Source organism: Haematobia irritans, chromosome 5 (assembly GCF_050003625.1).
Source record: "Haematobia irritans isolate KBUSLIRL chromosome 5, ASM5000362v1, whole genome shotgun sequence".
In the NCBI taxonomy this organism is placed as follows: Eukaryota; Metazoa; Arthropoda; class Insecta; order Diptera; family Muscidae; genus Haematobia; species Haematobia irritans.
In genome coordinates, this window is record NC_134401.1 from 102,027,662 (window position 1) to 102,052,507 (window position 24,846).

Consider the following 24,846-nt stretch of genomic DNA (forward strand, 5'->3'; position numbering starts at 1 on the left):
CTAATATCGAAAATTTTGGATTTTGAATGTAATTTTTGACATTTGAATCAATAAACATTTTTGCACACAAAAACATATAAATTGCTAATACTTTGAAAGGATCTGGTTTCTTCTCATCAATGAAATTTAATAGAAACGAAATTCTCCCTTGTTATTTGCTGTTCTAATGAAAAAAAAAAAATAACAAATAAATAAAAAAATATTATCGTTGTATCTAATATTTCGTTTCGGAGAATAATAAATCTTTGCATGTTCTAAGATATTGACTCCAATTAATTGAATTCAATATCAAGTTTATAATCATCAATGGAAACACTCCTTAATTTTTGTTTTGAACCTCATAGTTTCTTTTCTAATGAAATTCAAAGTCGCATTTTAAAATGGGCTGAAAAGACGTTACTAAGTACTTCTATTTTTTTTATTAAAAAATGCGTAGGTGATTAAGTCTAACAAATTGTGAAAACGAAAAAAAACACGAGATATCAGTAGGAAGAGAACAATTTAATTTAAATTTTAATATAAACAGTGATTTATAGAGATGTTTTCTAAATTTCATAATTGCTGGGATAATAGCAAGTGACAAAGTACTAGCATCAAGTTTATCTTCAGACACATAAAAATGATATACTCTGGATAGCGTAGAATATATTTTTTTATGGGACCAAATAACAAAAATGTGTGGAAGTGATAATACCCCCAAAGAAAAAATACTTTCCTCAGGAATGAAATTTTAGACAAACGAAATTCCCCTTTCTTATAAAGCATTTTCTTGTAGAGCAGATAAACTCGAATTTATGATAAATAATTTAACGATTGTCTGTAAACTATTTGTTGTTTTTAAAGAAACTGTTTTACCATCAAATGGAAACTTTGCTTGTCTGAAATTTCGTTCTCCAGAATAGAAAACTCTTCTTACAGTGTATTTTAGAGTCCATTAAATTTTGCTCAAATGTACTTAGACATATATTCCAAAAATGTTCGCAAGTTTTCGCAAAGATGTCCGTCATTACATACTACTATATAAAATTATTACTAAGAAAGTTCAAAATATGTCTTATTAAAGACAATATCAGAAAAGAACAGCGCAAAGAAACAAATTTCACCAATATATTTCCAATTGAAATTTTAATCGAATTTTCAAAAATATTCAATTAAAAATTTAATTGATTGAACAAGTTTTTTTAACTAAAACAAAAATCAATAATATCAATTAATTTTTTAATTGGATCAATTTTTAATAATAATTTTTTAATTGACTTTGTTGATTGACACAAAATTTTTTTCTGATTCAATCAAGAAATTAATTGATCCAATTAATTTTTTAATTGAAATGTCTTCAATCACGAAAATGATAGTATCAATCACAGTTTTAATTAGACATTAAAAACTACTTGATAAAAAAATTAATTGATTTAATTAGCAAATTTCAATTAATTTTCAATCACAAGAATTAATAATATCAATTAATTTTTTAATTGGATTAATTTTTAATTTTTAATAATAATTTTTTAATTGACTTTGGTGATTGATACACACAAAAATTTTTTTTTGATTCAATCACGAAATTAATTGATCCAATTAATTTTTTAATTGGAATGTCTTCAATCACGAAAATGATAGTATCAATCACAATTTTAATTAGACATTAAAAAATACTTGATTAAAAAATTAATTGATTTAATTAGCAAATTTCAATTAATTTTCAATCACAAGAATTAATAATATCAATTAATTTTTTAATTGGATTAATTTTAAATTTTTAATAATAATTTTTTAATTGACTTTGGTGATTGGTACACACAATTTTTTTTCAGATTCAATCACGAAATTAATTGATCCGATTAATTTTTTAATTGAAATATCTTCAATCACGAAAATGATAGTATCAATCACAATTTTAATTGGACATTAAAAAATACTTGATTAAACAATTAATTTATTTAATTAGCAAATTTCAATTAATTTTTTTGATTGATTCAATTAAAAATTTTATTGATGTTGATTGCCAAACTCTTTTCTATTACTTTCTTAGCTGACTTAGTGTTTTTAGTTTGATTAAAAAATTTAATGTTCAAAATAAATTTTTAGTTAAAATTTTAAAAAAATCCATAATTTTTTTTAAGTGACTTAGTTGTTCAAGTTTAATTAAAAAGTTAATTGTATCAATTAATTTTTTAATTAAAAATTTTAAAATTTCCAATCATTGACTTAATTAACGTAATATTTCTATCTTGATTAAAAAGTTAATTGTATAAATTAATTCATTAGTTGAAAAAATCTTCAACTTTAATCAAATTTTTAATTGGAATTATTTTGGTGATATTTTTTTCTGTGTACTATCATTTTTTTTTGATTTAAGACATTTTACACAGAAAACAATATCACCAAAATATTTCCAATTAAAAAGTTGATTGAAGTTGACTATTTTTCAATTAATAAATTAATTGATACAATTAACTTTTTAATCAGGATAGAAGCATTAAGTTAATTAAGTTAATGATTGAGTATTTATAAATTTTTAACTAAAAAAATAATTGATAAAATTAAACTTTTAATCAAACACAGAAGACTAAGTCAGTTAAAAAGGTGATGATTTTTTTTTTTAATTTTTTATTAACAATTTATTTCAAACTATCAAATTTTTAATGAAACTAAAAACACAAAATCAGTTAAGGAAGTAATTGAAAATAATTATGTTTTTAATTAAAAAACTAAATAATAAAATTTTGCGTTCAAAGTCAATTGCATTCTTAATTGAATCAATTAAAAAATGATGATTAAAATTTGCTAATGAAAACAATTAATTTTTTAATCAAGTCTTTGTTTGTGGCCAATTGAAACTGTGATTGATACAATCATTTTTGTGATTGAAGACATTTCAATTAAAAAACTAATTGAATCATTTAATTTCGTGATTGAATCCAAAAAAAATATTTTTGTGTATGCTTGAGATAAACGAAATGGACTGTGATTTTGGAACAAAATGTATTGGATTTTATTGCAAAAATAAAAATTCTGTCTTTGGTAATAAAAGTTTGAAAATTTTCGAATAAATTCAAATATTTTTGAAGAAATATGAAAATTTTTTAAAACTCATTTTCGTGTTTAGTAGGTCAAAATCAATAAGAAAAAATATGCTAGAAACAAATCACAGAGAAAATTTTGTTATTTGTTACCTAGTGTAATCATAAGTTTTGTTGGGTATACTCGTAGCAATAAAATGTATGTTGACAAAATTTTCTATAGTAATACAATTTTGACAAAATTTTCTATAGTAAAAAAAAATTTGACAAAATTTTCTATAAAAATAAGATATTGGTAGATTATTTTTTGGGATCGGCTATATATAACTATAGACCGATATAGACCAATTTTGGCATGGGTGTTAGCGGCCATATACTAGCGCAATATACCAAATTTCACCACGTACCAAATTTCAACCGGGTCGGAGGTCAAATCTGGGGATCGGTTTAAATGGAGGTATATGTAATTAAGACCGGTGTGGACCAATTTTGGCATGGTTATTAGAGACCATATACTAACAGCACGTACCAAATTTCAACCGGATCGGGTCAAATTTCAACCGGATCGGGTCGATCTTCCAAGGGGCTCCGGAGGTCAAATCTGGGGATCGGTTTATATGGGGGCTATATATAATTATGGACCGATGTGAACCAATTTGTGCATGGTTGTTACAGACTATATACTAACACCATGTACCAAATTTCAGCTGGATCGGATGAAATTTGCTTCTCTTAGAGGCTTCGCAAGCCACATCAGGGGATCGGTTTATATGGGGTCTATATATAATTATGGACCGATGTGGACCAATTTTTGCATAGTTGTTAGAGACCATATATTTACACCATGTAACAAATTTCAGCCGGATCGGGCAATTAATTGTCCAAAATTTAAATTTTCATTTTAAACCGTCAAATAGCGTATCTTCTAAGACTGGTCCGAAAGTGCAAGAAAACTTTATGGAGGATCCCGAGATGCTCTTAAAAAGAAATGTTTGTAGAACAATTTAAATTTTTTTTATACCCACCACCATAAAATGGTGACGGGGTATAATAAGTTTGTCATTCCGTTTGTAACACATCGAAATATCGATTTCCGACTATATAAAGTATATATATTCTTGATCAGGGAGAAATTCTAAGACGATATAAGCATGTCCGTCTGTCCGTCTGTCTGTCTGTCTGTCTGTCTGTTGTAATCACGCTACAGCCTTCAATAATGGCGCTATCGTCCCGAAATTTGGCACAGATTAGTTTTTTGTTTGCAGGCAGGTCAAGTTCGAAGATGGGCTATATCGGTCCAAGTTTTGATATAGTCCCCATATAAACCGACCTCCCGATTTGGGGTCTTGGGCCTATAAAAACCGTAGTTTTTATCAGATTTGCCTGAAATTGGAAATCTAGAGGTATTTTGGGACCATAAAGGGGTGTGTCGAAAATGGTCCGTATCGGTCCATGTTTTAGTATTGGCCCCATATAGACCGATCTCCCGATTTTGCTTCATAGGCGTCTAGAAAAAGTATTTTCTATCCGATTTGTCTGAAATTGAAAATCTAGAGGTATTTTAGGACCATAAGGAGGTGTGTCGAAAATCGTTCGCATCGGTCCATGTTTTGATATAGCCCCCATATAGACCGATCTCCCGATTTTGCTTCTTGGGCGTCTAGATACTATATTTACCATCCGATATGCCTGAAATTGGAAATCTAGAGGTATTGTGGGACTATAAAGAGGTGTGTCGAAAATGGTCCATATCGGTCCATGTTTTGGTATAGCCCCCATATAGACCGACCTCCTGATTTTGTTTCTTACGCGTCTAGAAACAGTATTTTCTATCCGATTTGTATGAAATTGAAAATCTAAAGGTATTTTGGGACCATAAAGAGGTGTGTCGAAAATGGTCCGCATCGGTCCATGTTTTGATATAGCCCCCATATAAACCAACCTCCGGATTTGGAGTCTTGGGCCTATAAAAACCGTAGTTTTTATCCAATTTGCCTGAAATTGGAAATATAGAGGTATTTGAGGACCATAAAAAGGTGTGCCGAAAATGGTGCTCATCGGTTCATGTTTTGGTATAGCCCCCATATAGACCGATATCCCGATTTTGCTTTTAGGGCTTCTAGAAACTATATTTACCATCCGATTTGCCTGAAATTGGAAATTTGAGGACCATAGAAAGGCGTGCCGAAAATGGTGCTCATCGGTCCATGTTTTGATATAGCCCCTATAGAGACTGATTTCCCGATTTTGCTTCTTGGGCTTCTAGAAACTATATTTTCTATCCGATTTGCCTGAAATTGAAAATCTAGAGTTCTTTTGGGACCATAAAAAGGTGGTGCCTATCGGTCCATTTTTTGGTATAGCCCCCATATAGACCGATCTTCCATTTTGCTTCTTGGGCTTCTAGAAACTATATTTACCATCCGCTTTGCCTGAAATTCTTGAGCTACAATAAACTGTATTTATTACATGATTTGCCTGACATTCGAAATCTAGAGGTATTTTTAGAGTACAAATAAGAGTGCCGAAATTGAGTTATATCGGTCCATTTTTTGGTATAACCCCCATATAGACTGATCTCTCGATTTTTACTTCTTGGGCGTATAGAGACTATATTTTCTGGCCGATTTGTTTGAAATTTAAAATCTGGAGATATTTTAAGATCACAAATATGTGAGTAGCAAATGGTATAGCCTCATATACACCGATCTCCTGGCTTTATTTCTTGGGCTTCTAGAATACGTAGTTTTTATCCGATTTGCTGGAAATTAGTAATCTATAATAAAATTTTAGACAAACGAAACTTCTTTTTCTTATAAAGTGTTTTCGTTTATTCAACGATTGTCTCTAAAATTTGTGTCAAAAGAAAACTTTGCTTGTCTAAAATTACGTTTCTCAAAAAAGAAAACACTTCTTTCAGGGTATAGCAGGCGCTTTGATCATGAAAATAAATGCGGAAAAATCTACAGAGTTAAGCTTTTAAATCAAGGCGTAATTTCATCATATACACGATATGTTTATAATTTCTCTAAAACTCAAACAAAATTGGTTCTCATAAATCCAGAATCTGATCTGGTCTTCATAGGTAGAATCTTTAAAGTTTGTCTTCGGGAACTGACTTGCTTGGGAGAAGATTTGTCATCAAACCCCATACAATTCTATATATTATCAAGTAACCCACTACGACGAAGAGTTTTCAAAGTAAACTATCATATTTGATTCATGGTGGTGGGTATTTAAAATTCGGCCCGGCCGAATTTACTGCTTTATATACTTGTTTGCTGATATGTTTGAGGTGATCATATTAGGTTAGGTTAGGTTAGGTGGCAGCCCGATGTATCAGGCTCACTTAGACTATTCAGTCCATTGTGATACCACAGTGGTGATCATATTACTCCTCTGTGTGTATTCTGTGAGTGTGTAATGATGTTGTCTCAATCAAAGATAATAAAAGAGGAAGATGGGAGATTGGTTTGCGTCATACCAAATGTTGCATTTACCAGATTAGTTTAATACATGTTTGTAATCTTTTAGTTGTTTTTCGTTTTTATTTTTTAAATGAAAAATGTAATTTTCTTAATGAAACAATGTTAAATTTTAGGCAACAACAAAAAAATTACATTTTTCCCTTTATGGAAATTTATTTCGTACTCTTAATTTCTTTTTATTTGCATTTTAATGCTATGTCAATACTTGTCGTATACGCGTTTGGTTCGAGTATTAAACTAATGTGGTAAATGGTTTGATGTGCTCAGTAGCCAATCTCCCATCTTCCTCTTTTATTATCTTTGGTCTCAATAAAGTCTCTCTCTCCAAATAATATTTGTAAACAAATTACAACTTCGGAAGGGGAAATCAAATATCAGAAAATTTATATCTGTGTGTGAGGATGTAATTACGGAGCTATTATTTGAGCATATAATCAACTCAGCTTAATCGTCTAATTCTTGCTTACTTTATTTTTATAATAATTGCTTTTAAAGTTCTCAATAGCAATATATTATCTTTACTCGTATGATTTGGAAATTCGTTACATAATAAATCGAATTTGATATCACATACGCCTAATCTTTCTAAAGAAAATTACTATGTTCCTGTAATTATTATTTTTTCTTGTTGATTGTATAGCTTTTTTCCGTAAAATACTCATAATTTTTTCAGTTTGTTTTTAATTTTGTGTGTGTTTTTTTTTTGCCAAGAAAAACCAAAATTAGCTTAAAACAATAAATCCATATTACTATATAATTAGTTAGAGATATTGCTTATTGTAGTCTATGTTCAAGCATAATAAATAATTGTATGTTTATCATGGTTTTGTTTTTCCTTCTTCATTTTTTTTTCTTACAGTCGAATAAACCACAATCTTCGTCCAATGCTGGTAATGCTGCAGTTAATGGTGGCCATATAATATCATCGAGTGATCGTGTACCACCCATCGGCGGTTATCAATGGCCAACAGATCAAACACCTGGCGTAATGGGTCTTAAAAATCATGGTAATACATGTTTTATGAATGCCGTCTTACAATGCCTTAGCCATACGGATATATTGGCTGAATATTTTGTTTTGGATCAATATAAGGTAGGTATTCTAAATGAATGCTTTTGTTATAATTTGAATAGATTTCGAAATTGAAAAACTATTAAACTTAAAACAAAAGGTTATTTAACCTAAAAATCATAAGGATATTTTTACAAGCTTTAACAAATTTTTGGCATTAAAGTTCCTTTGAAAAAAAAAATATTGAAAATATGTGAAAAAATAAATAACATAATTGAAGGAGTAATCAACCTAACCTTTAGGATACGCAGGTTCCGGAGGTTTCTCTGTAAGACAACTTTAATTATATGTGGGAATTTTCCCACATTGCTACCAGGGATGGAAAATACAATTTTTAAGAAAGTACAAAAAAGGTATTCTTTTACTAAATTTCAACAAAAAATCCATTGGAAAATTATTGTCGAGAGCTCCTTTAGACTGAATTTCAATAAAACATAACATTTTGTTTGTCAACTCCCCAATTTTAAATATTTTTTTTAGTTTTATATCCGTTTACAAAGACTACCGTAGTAATGAAACCACGGTAATGTTCCCAAAGTTGGTAGAATTCTACTGTTTGTGGATTGGTAGAAGTCATGGTATTTCATACATTTTTTGTAGATGAATAAAAATAAATTTTTGACAAAATTTTCTTTATAGAAATAAAATTTTGACAAATTTTTCTATAGAAATGAAATTTTGGCAAAATTTTCTATAGAAATAAAATTTTGACAAAATATTCTTTATAGAAATAAAATTTTGGCAAAATTTTCTATAGAAATAAAATGTTGAAAAAATTTTCTATAGAAATAAAATTTTGATAAAATTTTCTATAGAAATAAAATTTTGATAACATTTTCTATAGATATAAAATTTTGACAAAACTTTTTGAAGAAATAATTTTTTGCGAAATAATATTTTTTTGGTAAGATTTTCTCCGTAAATGTAATGGTTCGCATTATTTTAGTACGCGATCGTTAACTTCTCATCTAGAAAGTGTTCGTGTGGAAGCGTACCCAGCAAAAACTCTTATTATCAGGTATGAGTATAAGTATGCCTACGACAAATACATACATATATCAGCAGTAATACTTTTACATGGGCATGACATTGGAGGAAAGTACTTCGGCTATCGAAAAATAAGTACTTCTTCGCAAGCATACCAGCTCTCCAAAAATAATAGGTTTACCATAAATAGAACCAAAAAGAGCGAGTGAGTTGCTGCTCTCATATCTATTTATAGATTTTATTCTCTCTTATAAGTTAGTTTCGTATTCTCGGTATTTTACTACCGCTTTCTCTCCCTCTTTTTATATTTATGGTACAATTTGTACTTTGAAAATCTCTATGATGCCAGGAAGAATCGAACGCATACCTGTTGTTTTGTAATCCAACACACTATACCCTACTCCGCGGCATGGATTTATTCAATGATGTTTTACATTATAAATGATGTACTATACAACTTAAGAAAACAAGGGGATTTTTATTGACATTATAAATTAATATGTTGCCCATAATCGCTGTAGAGGTTATTCTATTAAAAAAAATTCCACAAAAATTTAATTAATTAATATTTAATACGAATAAAAAACCAAAACAAAAAAAAAATAACTTTAATTTGCTGGGTAAAATACAAACACATGCTTTTTTGGACTAAACTGAAAAAAAACATGCCCGGTTCCAAAGATTTTGTCTTTACTTTAAAAATTTTGGCATTGATTCCGCGCCAAAGAAGCGGAGAATACAAGAAAGGATACTTTTAAGACGCAATTCTCTTTTAAATTTGGGTTTTGTGTACTTGCTTCTAGGAAGCAAATTTTAATTTTTCGCTTTTTCAGCTTTTTTTCTTCATATGCTATCAAAGTCCTTTAAGAACTTCATTTTCCTAATTCAGACTCGACTTCCAGTAGAAATTATGCTATGTTCCAAATAAAAAACGTCTTTAAAATAAAGTGTTGAAAAACATGTCCTATATTTGAACGATTTTTTGCTTTGAAGTCAAGATGGAAAAAGACAACAAATTTAAAGACAATTTCATTAAATTTAAAGAATTTTTCTGAATTATTAAAGTCAAGTTGACTTTAGCCCAAACATTTTTTCTTTCATGTTATGATACCAATTTTTAAGTCAAATCACTTAAAGACAATACGAGTCCATTGAAAAGATTATCGACTTTTGGCCAAGGAAAAAAACTTTATATTAGAGAAATGCGTCTTCTATGCTAAGAAAAATTTGCATTCGTATTTTAAAGACATGAAATCTTTGACCTCACGACAATATTTTTTTCAGTGTAAAACATTCTTGAAATTCAATAAAATCGTGTTTTTGACTATGACTTTTACTGTTTTATATGTTTTGCCAAACTTGTAAAATACTATTAGCAAATAAGTTTGTTAAAGACTTTCTCAAAATATTAAAATATTTGGTCAAAACTATTGTACCATAAATCTGATATCGACTCAAAAATTTCTAAACAAAAGGTACTAAATCATTCACGGGGGTACTGAACAGGGTGAAAAAGTATTGAAAAAAGTACTATAGCACTGCATTTTCCATCCCTGATTGCTACTACCCAGCAAAAAAAAATTGGAAGTTCTTCTAAAGGCACCACTTTAAAAGCACTTCCAAAAATGTCCTCCCAAAGATGTTCTTTATTTGAACTGCACAGGAAGTTCATTTGAGTCAATTTTTTTCATATTTCTCATAGGTTGTTGGAGTCGAAGTCAATTGAGCTGAGTAGTAGACTGTTGTTGTTTCTCTTTTTGAAGATTGCCAATCATTTCAAGAAATAGTTCTTATCATAGGGAGACATGAGTGTCGCAAGGGCAAGTCCCTCTCTTTTGTATTGTTTCTATTCTGTAGACGATGAATAGATCTTAACGATGGAGCCTTTATATAACATATATTTATAAAGGTTCTATGCAGATTTTCATTTTCCATAAAACGGATACCACTAATACGAAGGTCTGCTGAAAAAGGGGCATCCTGTATTAAAGACTGAAGTTTTAATTCCTTTATTTGGCATTTCATCACTTGAAGATCATCCACCATAGCTTCCATTTTTGAAACCCTTTCAGTTACATCATTCAAGTCAGTTCTTAGTTCAGTGAGCTTCATTTCAATTTTTTGTACGATGCGATTTTAAGACTCTTCAATTAACAAACACATTCGATCTTCAAAAAGAAAATTTTCACTACTTTTTTGGCAATGCTTTTTTGCTGGGTAGTTTTTCCATTCCATTCAGAAACGAATTAATGTTTTAATGAAGTATTTTTACGTCCAATTAAAACTGTAATTGATACTATAACTTTCGTGATTGAAGACATTTCAATTAAAAAATTAATTTCGTAATTGAATCAGCAAAAAAAAATCGTATTCATTTATTTAATTTACTTCACCTACGGATATCTCATATTCGATATAATTTCAGGCTGATTTAAAGAGGCGAAATAAAATCAATTCACGGAAATTTGGCACAAAAGGTGAACTAACCGAACAATTGGCCAATGTTTTAAAGGCCCTATGGATGTGCAAAAATGAGAGTGATCATAGTACCAGCTTTAAGGTAAGCTTTTACAATAAAATTATATATTTTTTGAAAAAATCCATTTTAATTTATTTCTTTCTCATTTTTAGGCTGTTGTCGATCGTTATGGTTCACAATTCCGTAGTTCAACTCAACATGATGCTCAGGAATTTCTCTTTTGGCTTTTAGATAAAGTCCATGAAGATTTAAATACCGCCACAAAGAGGCGCTATAAAAGTGTTAAGGTAAGTTCACAATAAATGCTACTCAGTCAATCATTATCATCATCCATATGTCATGCATTACACAAAAAGGCCATTAGAAAGGGGTATTTAACTTCTATCTACAATCAAATATAATTTCTTTGGCTAATGACATTGAAAATAAACGACGGCAAATTTCTGTTTATTCATGTTGAATTTTTCATTAGGGCTCATATTGTCAGATAAGAGCCCGCACCAGCATCAACCCCATTTGTACAGGCCACATCTTTATTCGAATAGTCGATAATGAAGTGTGCGAGTGGTCTGTGGAGAGGATGAAGTGGGTACAAAGATGTTAAATAGATTGATAAGTTGCATATTAAAAAAACAACTAATCTGCTGCTATATTAATTTTAGACCTTTGTTGCAAATCATTATAGCCATATTCTGAGTGTAATGAGATAAGATCTTGAGATTATCTTCTATCTATCTTCTAACTTCTATCTACAATCAAATATAATTTCTTTGGCTAATGACATTGAAAATAAACGACGGCAAATTTCTGTTTATTCATGTTGTATTTTTCATTAGGGCTCATATTGTCAGATAAGAGCCCGCACCAGCATCAACCCCATTTGTACAGGCCACATCTTTATTCGAATAGTCGATAATGAAGTGTGCGAGTGGTCTGTGGAGAGGATGAAGTGGGTACAAAGATGTTAAATAGATTGATAAGTTGCATATTAAAAAAAAAAAAAACAACTAATCTGCTGCTATATTAATTTTAGATCTTTGTTGCAAATCATTATAGCCATATTCTGAGTGTGATGAGATAACATCTGGAGATTATATCGGTCGGTATAAGTATTTTTATATACTATAAAAATATTTTCATATAATTGACATTGAATAGAAATAGCAATAATACTAGGTAACTAAAAATACGTCAATTATATTATACAATCTAAATATTTATATTTTATTTTACGTGTGTGCAATTATTGTATACAAATTTTAACATCACCATAACGTGCGTTTTAATAATTCCATCAAAAACAGGTGTATCCCTGAAAATAAAAAAAATAAGTTCAAAGTTATTTAAAAATAAACAAATGCCAATAGTAATAGACTACAATATTGCAGAAAAATTGTTGTCTTGTGATTGTACACTCAAAAAAGTTGGTATTGATTTGGATCTAAAGATACCTTCAACTCCTAGAAAAGGCTCTGAAACAACTGGTGTTAAAATGGCTAAAAAGGTAATCGGTTTTGTCATCTACCGCTCAATTTCAATTTTTTAATCAAAACCATAATCAAAATTAAGTAAATTAATTGAATCAATAAGGCAATTCCAGTTAAAATTTTAATGAATCAATTGAAACCAAAAATATTATTTTTTGCGTTACACGACGGTTGCCACAGTTGGTAGAATTCTACCAAAAATGGTAGATTGATTTGTAGAATTCTTGAAGTTTTGATAGATTTTGCTAAATATTTCTCTCCAACTAAGAGGCACCTCAATTTTCTATAGATATAAAATTTGGAGAAAAATTCTATAGAAATAAAATTTTGAAAAAAATTGTATAGAAATAAATTTTTGAAAAATATTTCTAAAAATATACAATTTTGACTAAATTTTCTACAGAAAAACATTTTGGAAATAAAATTTGACAAAATTTCCTATAGAAATAAAATTTTGACAAACCTTTCTATAGAAGTAAAAAGTTTGACAAAATATCTACAGAAGTAAAAATTTTGACAAAATTATCTACAGAAGTAAAAATTTTGACAAAGTTTTCTATAGAAATAAAATTTTGACAAAATTTTCAATAGAAATAAAATTTTGACAAAATTGTATATAGAAATTTTGTTATCTACAGAAGTAAAAATGTAGACAAAAGTATCTATAGAAGTGAAATTTTTCCTATATAAGTAACAAAATTTTACTTCTATAGATATTTTTGTCAAAATTTTACTTCTATAGAAAATTTTGCCAAAATTTTATTTCTATAGAAAATTTTGTCAAAATTTTATTTCTATAGAAAAATTTCCCAAAATTTTATTTCTATAGAAAATTTTGTCAAAATTTTTACTTCTATAGAAATTTTTGCCCAAATTTTATTTCTATAGAAAATTTTGTCAAAATTTTATTTCTATAAAAAATTTTGTCAAAATTTTATTTCTATAAAAAATTTTGTCAAAATTTTATTTCTATAAAAAAAATTTCAAATTTCTATAGAAAATTTAAAAAATAAAATTTTGAAAAAAAAAGAATTTTCTATAGAAATAAAATTTTGACAAAATTTTCTATAGAAATAAAATTTTGACAAAATTTTCTATACAAGTAAAAATGTTGACAAAATTTTCTATAGAAAATTTAAAAAATAAAATTAAAAAAAAATTCTATAGAAATAAAAGTTTTACAAAATTTCCTATAGAAATAAAATTTTGACAAAATTTTCTATAGAAATAAAGTTTTGACACAGTTATCTGCAGAAGCAAAAATGTAGACAAAAGTATCTATAGACGTAAAATTTTTTCCTATATATATAGAAAATTTTGTCAACATTTTCTTTCTATAAAAAATTTTGTCAAAATTTTATTTCTATAAAATTTTTTTTCAAAATTTTCTATAGAAAATTTAAAAAATAAAATTTTGAAAAAAAAAAATTCTATAGAAATAAAATTTTGACAAAATTTTCTATAGAAATAAAATTTTGACAAAATTTTCTATAGAAATAAAATTTTGACAAAATTTTCTATATAAGTAAAAATGTTGACAAAATTTTCTATAGAAAATTTAAAAAATAAAATTTGAAAAAAAAATTCTATAGAAATAAAATTTTGAGAAAATTTTCTATAGAAATAAAAGTTTTACAAAATTTTCTATAGAAATAAAATTTTGATAAAATTTTCTATAGAAATAAAATTTTGACAAAATTTTCTATCGAAATAAAATTTTGACACAGTTATCTACAGAAGTAAAACTGTAGACAAAAGTATCTATAGAAGTAAAAATTCTTCCTATAGAAGTAAAAATTTTTACTTCTATAGAAGATTTTGCCAAAATTTTATTTCTATAGAAAATTTTGTCAAAATTTTATTTGTTGTTATTTTTTTTTTTTTTATTTCAGCTTAAAACCATACATTGACTAAACTACAAGAGTAGCTTAACCAACAGAGGAAAAGAATGTTTGTCAAATTTATTTGGGCAAAGCCCTATAGACTGCAAGATGGTTGGATGGACGCACGTTTCGGAATTACCACATTCCTCATCAGCATCCTCTACTTGCAGCAAAACTATCAACCAATTATCAGAATAAATTCAGGCAGTTTTATTAAACCCAACAAAAACCACACTTGAACCCTCCGAAAAAAGGTTTTACATTGATAGCCGGCTTATGCCGAAATAAATTCGAAACAAACATATCTCTTTTCCTATGCCACTGTCAAATCATCGATTTGAATTCACATGGCTGGGTTTATTTTGAGCGTGCCTCCTCTTCTTTTTCCATTTGTTTTGTTTTGTTATTGTTGGTTTTGTTCTTTAAGCATTGTTGTCGTTTTTTTATTTCAGCTTAAAACCATACATTGACTAAACTACAAGAGTAGCTTAACCAACAGAGGAAAAGAATGTTTGTCAAATTTATTTGGGCAAAGCCCTATAGACTGCAAGATGGTTGGATGGACGCACGTTTCGGAATTACCACATTCCTCATCAGCATCCTCTACTTGCAGCAAAACTATCAACCAATTATCAGAATAAATTCAGGCAGTTTATTAAACCCAACAAAAACCACACTTGAACCCTCCGAAAAAAGGTTTTACATTGATAGCCGGCTTATGGCAAATAAATTCGAAACAAACATATCTCTTTTCCTATGCCACTGTCAAATCATCGATTTGAATTCACATGGCTGGGTTTATTTTGAGCGTGCCTCCTCTTCTTTTTCCATTTGTTTTGTTTTGTTATTGTTGGTTTTGTTCTTTAAGCATTGTTGTCGTTTTTTTATTTCAGCTTAAAACCATACATTGACTAAACTACAAGAGTAGCTTAACCAACAGAGGAAAAGAATGTTTGTCAAATTTATTTGGGCAAAGCCCTATAGACTGCAAGATGGTTGGATGGACGCACGTTTCGGAATTACCACATTCCTCATCAGCATCCTCTACTTGCAGCAAAACTATCAACCAATTATCAGAATAAATTCAGGCAGTTTTATTAAACCCAACAAAAACCACACTTGAAAAGAGATATGTTTGTTTCGAATTTATTTCGGCATAAGCCGGCTATCAATGTAAAACCTTTTTTCGGAGGGTTCAAGTGTGGTTTTTGTTGGGTTTAATAAAACTGCCTGAATTTATTCTGATAATTGGTTGATAGTTTTGCTGCAAGTAGAGGATGCTGATGAGGAATGTGGTAATTCCGAAACGTGCGTCCATCCAACCATCTTGCAGTCTATAGGGCTTTGCCCAAATAAATTTGACAAACATTCTTTTCCTCTGTTGGTTAAGCTACTCTTGTAGTTTAGTCAATGTATGGTTTTAAGCTGAAATAAAAAAATAACAACAATGCTTAAAGAACAAAACCAACAATAACAAAACAAAACAAATGGAAAAAGAAGAGGAGGCACGCTCAAAATAAACCCAGCCATGTGAATTCAAATCGATGATTTGACAGTGGCATAGGAAAAGAGATATGTTTGTTTCGAATTTATTTCGGCATAAGCCGGCTATCAATGTAAAACCTTTTTTCGGAGGGTTCAAGTGTGGTTTTTGTTGGGTTTAATAAAACTGCCTGAATTTATTCTGATAATTGGTTGATAGTTTTGCTGCAAGTAGAGGATGCTGATGAGGAATGTGGTAATTCCGAAACGTGCGTCCATCCAACCATCTTGCAGTCTATAGGGCTTTGCCCAAATAAATTTGACAAACATTCTTTTCCTCTGTTGGTTAAGCTACTCTTGTAGTTTAGTCAATGTATGGTTTTAAGCTGAAATAAAAAAATAACAACAATGCTTAAAGAACAAAACCAACAATAACAAAACAAAACAAATGGAAAAAGAAGAGGAGGCACGCTCAAAATAAACCCAGCCATGTGAATTCAAATCGATGATTTGACAGTGGCATAGGAAAAGAGATATGTTTGTTTCGAATTTATTTCGGCATAAGCCGGCTATCAATGTAAAACCTTTTTTCGGAGGGTTCAAGTGTGGTTTTTGTTGGGTTTAATAAAACTGCCTGAATTTATTCTGATAATTGGTTGATAGTTTTGCTGCAAGTAGAGGATGCTGATGAGGAATGTGGTAATTCCGAAACGTGCGTCCATCCAACCATCTTGCAGTCTATAGGGCTTTGCCCAAATAAATTTGACAAACATTATTTTCCTCTGTTGGTTAAGCTACTCTTGTAGTTTAGTCAATGTATGGTTTTAAGCTGAAATAAAAAAATAACAACAATGCTTAAAGAACAAAACCAACAATAACAAAACAAAACAAATGGAAAAAGAAGAGGAGGCACGCTCAAAATAAACCCAGCCATGTGAATTCAAATCGATGATTTGACAGTGGCATAGGAAAAGAGATATGTTTGTTTCGAATTTATTTCGGCATAAGCCGGCTATCAATGTAAAACCTTTTTTCGGAGGGTTCAAGTGTGGTTTTTGTTGGATTTAATAAAACTGCCTGAATTTATTCTGATAATTGGTTGATAGTTTTGCTGCAAGTAGAGGATGCTGATGAGGAATGTGGTAATTCCGAAACGTGCGTCCATCCAACCATCTTGCAGTCTATAGGGCTTTGCCCAAATAAATTTGACAAACATTCTTTTCCTCTGTTGGTTAAGCTACTCTTGTAGTTTAGTCAATGTATGGTTTTAAGCTGAAATAAAAAAATAACAACAATGCTTAAAGAACAAAACCAACAATAACAAAACAAAACAAATGGAAAAAGAAGAGGAGGCACGCTCAAAATAAACCCAGCCATGTGAATTCAAATCGATGATTTGACAGTGGCATAGGAAAAGAGATATGTTTGTTTCGAATTTATTTCGGCATAAGCCGGCTATCAATGTAAAACCTTTTTTCGGAGGGTTCAAGTGTGGTTTTTGTTGGGTTTAATAAAACTGCCTGAATTTATTCTGATAATTGGTTGATAGTTTTGCTGCAAGTAGAGGATGCTGATGAGGAATGTGGTAATTCCGAAACGTGCGTCCATCCAACCATCTTGCAGTCTATAGGGCTTTGCCCAAATAAATTTGACAAACATTATTTTCCTCTGTTGGTTAAGCTACTCTTGTAGTTTAGTCAATGTATGGTTTTAAGCTGAAATAAAAAAATAACAACAATGCTTAAAGAACAAAACCAACAATAACAAAACAAAACAAATGAAAATTTTATTTCTATAGAAAATTTTCCCAAAATTTTATTTCTATAGAAAATTTTGTCAAAATTTTTACTTCTATAGAAATTTTTGCCAAAATTTTATTTCTATAGTAAATTTTGTCAAAATTTTATTTCTATAAAAAATTTTGTCAAAATTTTATTTCTATAGAAAATTTTGCTAAAAAATTTTGTCAAATTTTTAATTCTATAGAAAATTTAAAATTTTGACAAAATTTTCTATAGAAATAAAATTTTGACAAAATTTTCTATAGAAGTAAAAATTTTGACAAAATTTTCTATAGACAATTTAAAAAATAAAATTTGAAAAAAAATCTATAGAAATAAAATTTTGAGAAAATTTTTTATAAAAATAAAATTTTCTATAGAAATAAAATTTAGGCAAAATTTTCTATAGAAGTTAAAACTTTGCCAATTTTTTAATAAAAATAAAATTTTGACAAAGTTTTCTATAGAAATAAATTTTTTTATAGAAATAAAATATTCTATAGAAATAAAATTTTGACAAAATTTTCTATATTTTTAAGCAATACTTATCATAGTTTCGGCTATAGGTCGATTAAAAAAACATAGGATTGATGTTTTTATTTAAGTTTTATTTCCAATATTTCGGTTGACTTCGTCAAAACCGTTTTCAAGGATTTATTCTGGTGTGCACAGCTTCACACTCTGTTTTACACTAAAACAGAGTGTGAAGCTGTACACACCAAAATAAATCCTTGAAACGATTAAAACTTTGTCAAATTTTTAATATAAATAAAATTTTGACAAAAGTTTCTATAGAAATAAAATTTTTTATAGAAATAAAATTTTCTATAGAAATAAAATTTTGACAAAATTTTCTATAGAAATAAAATTTTGGCAAAATTTTCTATAGAAGTTAAAACTTTGCCAATTTTTTAAAAAAATTTTCTATAGAAATAAAATTTTGACAAAATTTTCTGTAGAAGTAAAAATTTTGACAATATTTTCTATGGAAGTAAAAGCTTTGACAAAATTTTCTATAGAAATAAAATTTTGTGTTTGTTGTTGATATTGTTGACTTTTTTATTTTAATTTTTATGATTTTTTATCTCATAGTCTCGGTTATAGGTCTATAAATTAAACTTGAAATTGTTAGTTTCTTGTTTTTTTTTTATTTTCCGAAACCAACAATTTCAAGTGTAATTTATAGACCCTATAGCCGATTTTGGTAAAATTTTCTGTAGTAGTAAAAATTTTGACAAAATTTTCTATAGAAATAAAATTTCTAACCTAACATTGACCACATTGAATAATATTCTTTCTAATAATACCTCTCCAATATGGTAAATTCTCAAATTCAGAAAAGTTTGTTTTTGTCTTTTGAACATTGTGTAGTAGGCTACACCCGATTGTATAAGGGAAAATTAGTTTGAAAATTCTTCTAAAAATGTCACAGAAGTAAACACCACCTCATTTAAACAATAAAGCATTCCAAAAGATGTAATACCTTATACCAGAATATTTTGGATTTTGGTAGGTGAAAAAAAATGTTTTTGGTAATTTCATTTGTTCTTCTTTTTATCTGCAATGCAGTTCACATTTTTTATTTTTGTTAAAAAAAACACACAAGAACAAAACTTAATCACCAATTTAAGACAATAGATAAGATAACAAAATACGCGAAATAATCAAATGCATTTGTCGATACAATTTGTATCTGCTAGTAATTAACGTCTACACAATTTCTTTTTAAGTGTTTATTCAATATGCGTCATTGAGGTACTTGAGCTTGTTGTATGAAGTTTGGAAAATATGTGTAACATATAAATTCGAAAATTCTAATAATAATGAGGCATTATGTATGCCCACATTTTCGGGTTTACGAATTTTTAAAAGGTCAACCTTTAGAGTTTTTCACTTTTTGCAAAGCCGACTTTTGGAACTTTTTTAATATTAAGTATTTTAGCTGCGTTTATACTGGATAATTTTACTACATTTGATATAATTTGCCTACATCCTTTAATAGGTAATGAAATTGAAATTTCTTTTCCTATTTACTGGCAGGTCATGTTCCAAAAGGGAGCTAACATATATTGCCTCATTGTCTATTATAGTTTCATAAAAACCTATCTCCCGATATGATTTCTTACATTTAGATTTTTAAAAGTTTTAAATTTAGGAAACAGATATTTTTTACATAGCTCCACATTTGTATGTTATGCTAAAGATAATTCCTATTAGTTAATTTTTTAATATACCCGCCACATAGGCGAATGTCTCTATTTTAATTTAGCACATAAAAAATTTAACTTTCAAATTTTGTTTTATGTTTTAAAATGTTTTCCATTGTCAATTCCACCAAAAAAAACTTTTAGTATTCCATTCGTTTTGCTTTCATTATATTCACCCTAATTTAAATTCGCCTTAAAGTATGCTACGAAAAATGAACATTTAATACCAAAGTCAACAGTGGCCTTTTTTAATGATGAACATTTTTCTCTTCCAGAACAATTATGGCCGTCCAGATGAAATAATTGCCGCCGAAACTTTAGCTAATCACATACGCTGCAATAATTCCTTTGTTCAAGCTGTTTTCCAAGCACAATTTCGCTCATCGCTAACCTGCCCCCGATGTCAGAAACAATCGAATACTTTCGATCCATTCCACTGCATATCGGTACAGCTGCCACAATTGACACAGCAAACAATCTTTGCCACTGTGGTCTATTTGCACAAGCAACCACGACAAATGCGTATGGGTCTCACAGTAACTGCCGGCTCACCAATTGTGGCCTTAAGGGAACAATTGCATAAGGATACTGGTATACGAACCGAACAAATGGTATTGGTTGATCTTCAAAATGAGGGTTTTATGCGTGTCTTTTATGATTCGCAACCGGTGAATACATTGCAAGGAATTGAGACAATCTATTGCATAGAAGTACCGGCAGAAAAGGATGTGGCAGCAGCAACAAATGCTACAAAAACCAATGAACAACAACAACAGGTGACAAATGCAAATTCTGCAACTACAATCAATGTGGCGAATAGTCCACAATCCGCTGATTTATTGGTCCTGGTGGCAAATGTTAAGAAGACAAAAGTCCCCAATGAGGTATCTGGAAAAGAGGACATTTCTCTAAGCCGGTTTGGTGCCCCATTTTGTTTACAAATACCCAGAGATTGTTCGTATTCCGAATTGCAAAAGAAATTGCTAAAGGAAATGGCGGGGATTTTGAAGCCAGAAGTATTCTCATATTCAACACCATTGAAGGAAATGTTTCAGATACGTTTACAAGATCCCTCAGCAGATCCAGATACTTTTATAGAACAAGTGGAACATCCATTACTAACAGAAATGATTGATTTGGCTTTATCGGTTCTCTCGGCTGAGGCAGGGCCCCCACACATTAAATTGCTACTGGAATGGACAGATCCTGAATCCTATTTCACTGATCTCTCGGATCATGTGGTGGAGCATGAAAGTGTACCCTTACTCTTGGCCAATAAAACAAACGATACGGCCACATTAACTTTGGAACAATGTCTGGAACATTATACCAAAGCAGAAACATTGAGTGCTGAAGATGCCTGGCGTTGTCCCCACTGTCAGGAGTATTTACCGGTTGTGAAAACCTTAGGTTTATGGTCATTACCTGATATTTTAGTTGTACATTTCAAACGTTTCCGCCAACACCATGGCAAGGGAACGAATGCTGCAAAACTCACTACAATGGTCAAATTTCCATTGCATTCGTTCGATATGTCACCCCATTTGGCTAAGGGGGCCAATGAAATGACAACTACAGCAGCTACACTATCGGTATCAGCTGCCGGATCACAAAATACCCGTCCAAGCCCTTGGCGCAAATCAAAGTCTAGTGACTCGCGTTCTTCCACACTGAGTTCCCGAGATAATCGAGAGACTCGTTATGATCTATATGCTGTCTGTTATCATCAGGGAGATACCCTGGAGACAGGACATTACACTGCCGCATGTAAAAATCCCTACGATCGTCAATGGTATAAATTCGATGATCAACGTGTTACCAAAGTTTCCAATGATGCTATGCCCGATGAAATAATCAATAATGAGGCTTACATGCTGTTTTATCAACGTAGAACTTCTGAAAATGTAGAATGTTCTGGATCTAGTTCGAATTCTGGTGATCATTGGGTATCGCGTATAGCACCACCACCTCCCACAACTTCCACAAATGTTCCCATAACTTCTAATGAAAATGAAGGGAAATCTGAAAAGCTACTCACAAAAGACACCGAAATGGAAGTTATTGCCGAAAAGTCTTTGAGCCAGGAGATAGAGCAAAACAAACCTTCAGTGGAATATGCTAATGCAGATATAAAAGGTATGTTGGAAGCAATGCAGTCCATGAATATATTCTTATTTTAGTATATGTGTTTTTTTCTCCTCTTTTCCAGAAACCATGGAATTCAATAACGGCATTAATTTCCATACAGAAGATAAGGTTATTAGTAATGGCACAAATATGGATGCCATAGAAAAACTTCTAGATTATGTCGATGCCGAGGTCATCAATGATCCCATCGATGATATAGTTGCCACTGATAACATTGAAACAAATATTGGTAAAAAGATACAAGATCCAGAAGAACATAACGAAATATTTATAATGGATGAAGATTGTAAATTGGACGATGAAGAAGATGAGGTGATTGATGAAGTCAATGCTAAAGCAAGTGCCAGCGCCTGCCTAAACCTCGCTCAAGAGAAGATAACTCCCAAACATATGCCTCAAACTAATGGCTTTTCGAAAGAAAATAAATCAAAAATATCACCTCTATCTCCCAAGAAAATCAATGGTCACAAATCACCACCTTCCACACCAATTTCTTCATCATCATCATCTTCGTCATCATCTGCCTCTTTGGCCCCACAATCTCCAACTCCACCATCTTCATTGGCTATTGCCAAACTCAATGGTGGTAGTATGGGCTCCCAAAATATGCCAAACAAATCCAATTGTTTTTCTCCCCAAGCCACGTCGGCGCCAAATGATAAGGAACATTTACTCTCAACCAGTTTGAAGAGTAATAGCAGCAGTATTATTAGTTCCGCCTTAGCGGGACATTTTCAAATGTATCGTCAGCCCTGGCATGGAAGTCGCTCAAGTGTTTCAGCTGTTGAGAGTGCTATTCATCCCAGCAGTTCTGTAACCTCGCATCCATCATTGCATTTGCGGCATTCCTTTTCGACGGCATCTAACTATCGTTTGCGTGAATGCAGTGATACATTGTCTTCGGTATTGAGAAATTCCGTCAATACCTGCAGTAAGGATACATTGATATTTTTAGATCAACAACAGCATCATAATCATCATCATCACCACCCTCATCATCGAAATAATCATAGGCACCATCATAGCTTGATGGAAGATGAGGATGATTCATTTATGGGCAGTCGATCGTTATGGGTAAGTAAAAGTAGGAAATAAAACTGAAATAGTTCTAGTGAGGGTTTATGGAAACTCGGATCTATACTTGTTTTAAAAAACTTTTAATCATACACTCTTTGCTTACAATTGGCCAAAAATGTATGTCACAGACGAGTAATTGAAGTCCCCCCTTCCTTAGAGAGGAACATTTTGAAAAATCTTCCAAAACGCCTAGAATTCTACTTACCTATTAAACGGTAATAAGGGGCTATATCGCATTACTCCTTCAATTAATAATCGACTTTTCGTTTTTTTTTGTAAATTTTTGTTTTCTATAAAAAAGTCGTTTAGTCGATTTTGACCTACGTCAAATACGGATTAGTCGACTGGACGCAATTTTCAATAAAATTAGATATTAATTCCAATTTTCAATTTTTTAAATGGATGAAATGAATAATTCTCTTCTTGGAAGTTATACAAAAACTTATTTGTTCGCTTCATTTGTATGAAATTTGTTTTCAAAAATGAATGTTTTTTAATTTTGCTGGGAATTCATTGAAAATTTTATTGAGAGCTAAAATTAAAAATGCTAGATTTTTTTCAAATGTTTGAGAATTTATTTCGAAAAATTTGTAACGCACTGATTTTAAATATTTCTATAGAAAATTATGTCAAAATTTTATTTCTATAGAAAATTTTGTCAAAATTTTATTTCTATAGAAAATCTTGTCAAAATTTTATTTCTATAGAAAATTTTGTCAAAATTTTATTTCTATAGAAAATTTTGTCAAAATGTTATTTCTATAGAAAATTTTGTCAAAATTTTATTTCTATAGAAAATGTTGTCAACATTTTATTTCTATAGAAAATGTCAACATTTTATTTCTATAGAAAATGTTGTCATTTCTATATCGAAAATTTGATATCTAAAGAAAATTTTGTCAAAATTTTATTTCTATAGATTATTTTCTCAAAATTTTATTTCCATAGAAAATTTTATCAAAAATTTATTTCTATAGAAAATTTTGTTAAAATTTTATTTCTATAGAAAATTTTGTCGAAATGTTATTTCTATAGAAAATTTTGTCAAAAGTTTATTTCTATAGAAAATGTTGTCATTTCTATATCGAAAATTTTATTTCTAAAGAAAATTTTGTCAAAATTTTATTTCTATAGATTATTTTCTCAAAATTTTATTTCCATAGAAAATTTTGTCAAAATTTTATTTCTATAGAAAATCTTGTCAAAATTTTATTTCCATAGAAAATTTTGTCAAAATTTTAATTCTATAGAATATTTTGTCAACATTTTATTTCTATACAAAATGTTGTCAAAATTTTATTTCTATAGAAAATGTTGTCAAAATTTTATTTCTATAGAATATTTGTCAAAATTTTATTTCTGTAGAAAATTTTGTCAAAATTTTATTTCTATAGAAAAATTTGCCAAAATTTTATTTCTATAGAAAATCTTGTCAAAATTTTATTTCTATAGAAAATTTTGTCAAAATGTTATTTCTATAGAAAATTTTGTCAAAAGTTTATTTCTATAGAAAATGTCAACATTTTATTTCTATAGAAAATGTTGTCAACATTTTATTTCTATAGCAAATGTTGTCAACATTTTATTTCTATAGAAAATGTTGTCATTTCTATATCGAAAATTTTATTTCTAAAGAAAATTTTGTCAAAATTTTATTTCTATAGATTATTTTCTCAAAATTTTATTTCCATAGAAAATTTTGTTAAAATTTTATTTCTAAAGAAAATTTTGC

General features: G+C 29.6%; 1 protein-coding gene across 2 annotated transcripts in view; it reads left to right on the forward strand.

The window, feature by feature from the left end:
- Usp15-31 (Ubiquitin specific protease 15/31) overlaps nt 1-24,846 on the forward strand; it is a 111,060-nt gene that overhangs the window by 81,993 nt on the left and 4,221 nt on the right. For both annotated transcript variants that reach the window (XM_075309068.1, XM_075309069.1), the window contains 5 exons: nt 7,371-7,604; nt 10,996-11,130; nt 11,202-11,336; nt 20,165-22,025; nt 22,099-23,111. In XM_075309068.1, coding sequence (XP_075165183.1) covers nt 7,371-7,604; nt 10,996-11,130; nt 11,202-11,336; nt 20,165-22,025; nt 22,099-23,111 — 3,378 coding nt within the window. The remainder of the gene's footprint in view (nt 1-7,370; nt 7,605-10,995; nt 11,131-11,201; nt 11,337-20,164; nt 22,026-22,098; nt 23,112-24,846) is intronic.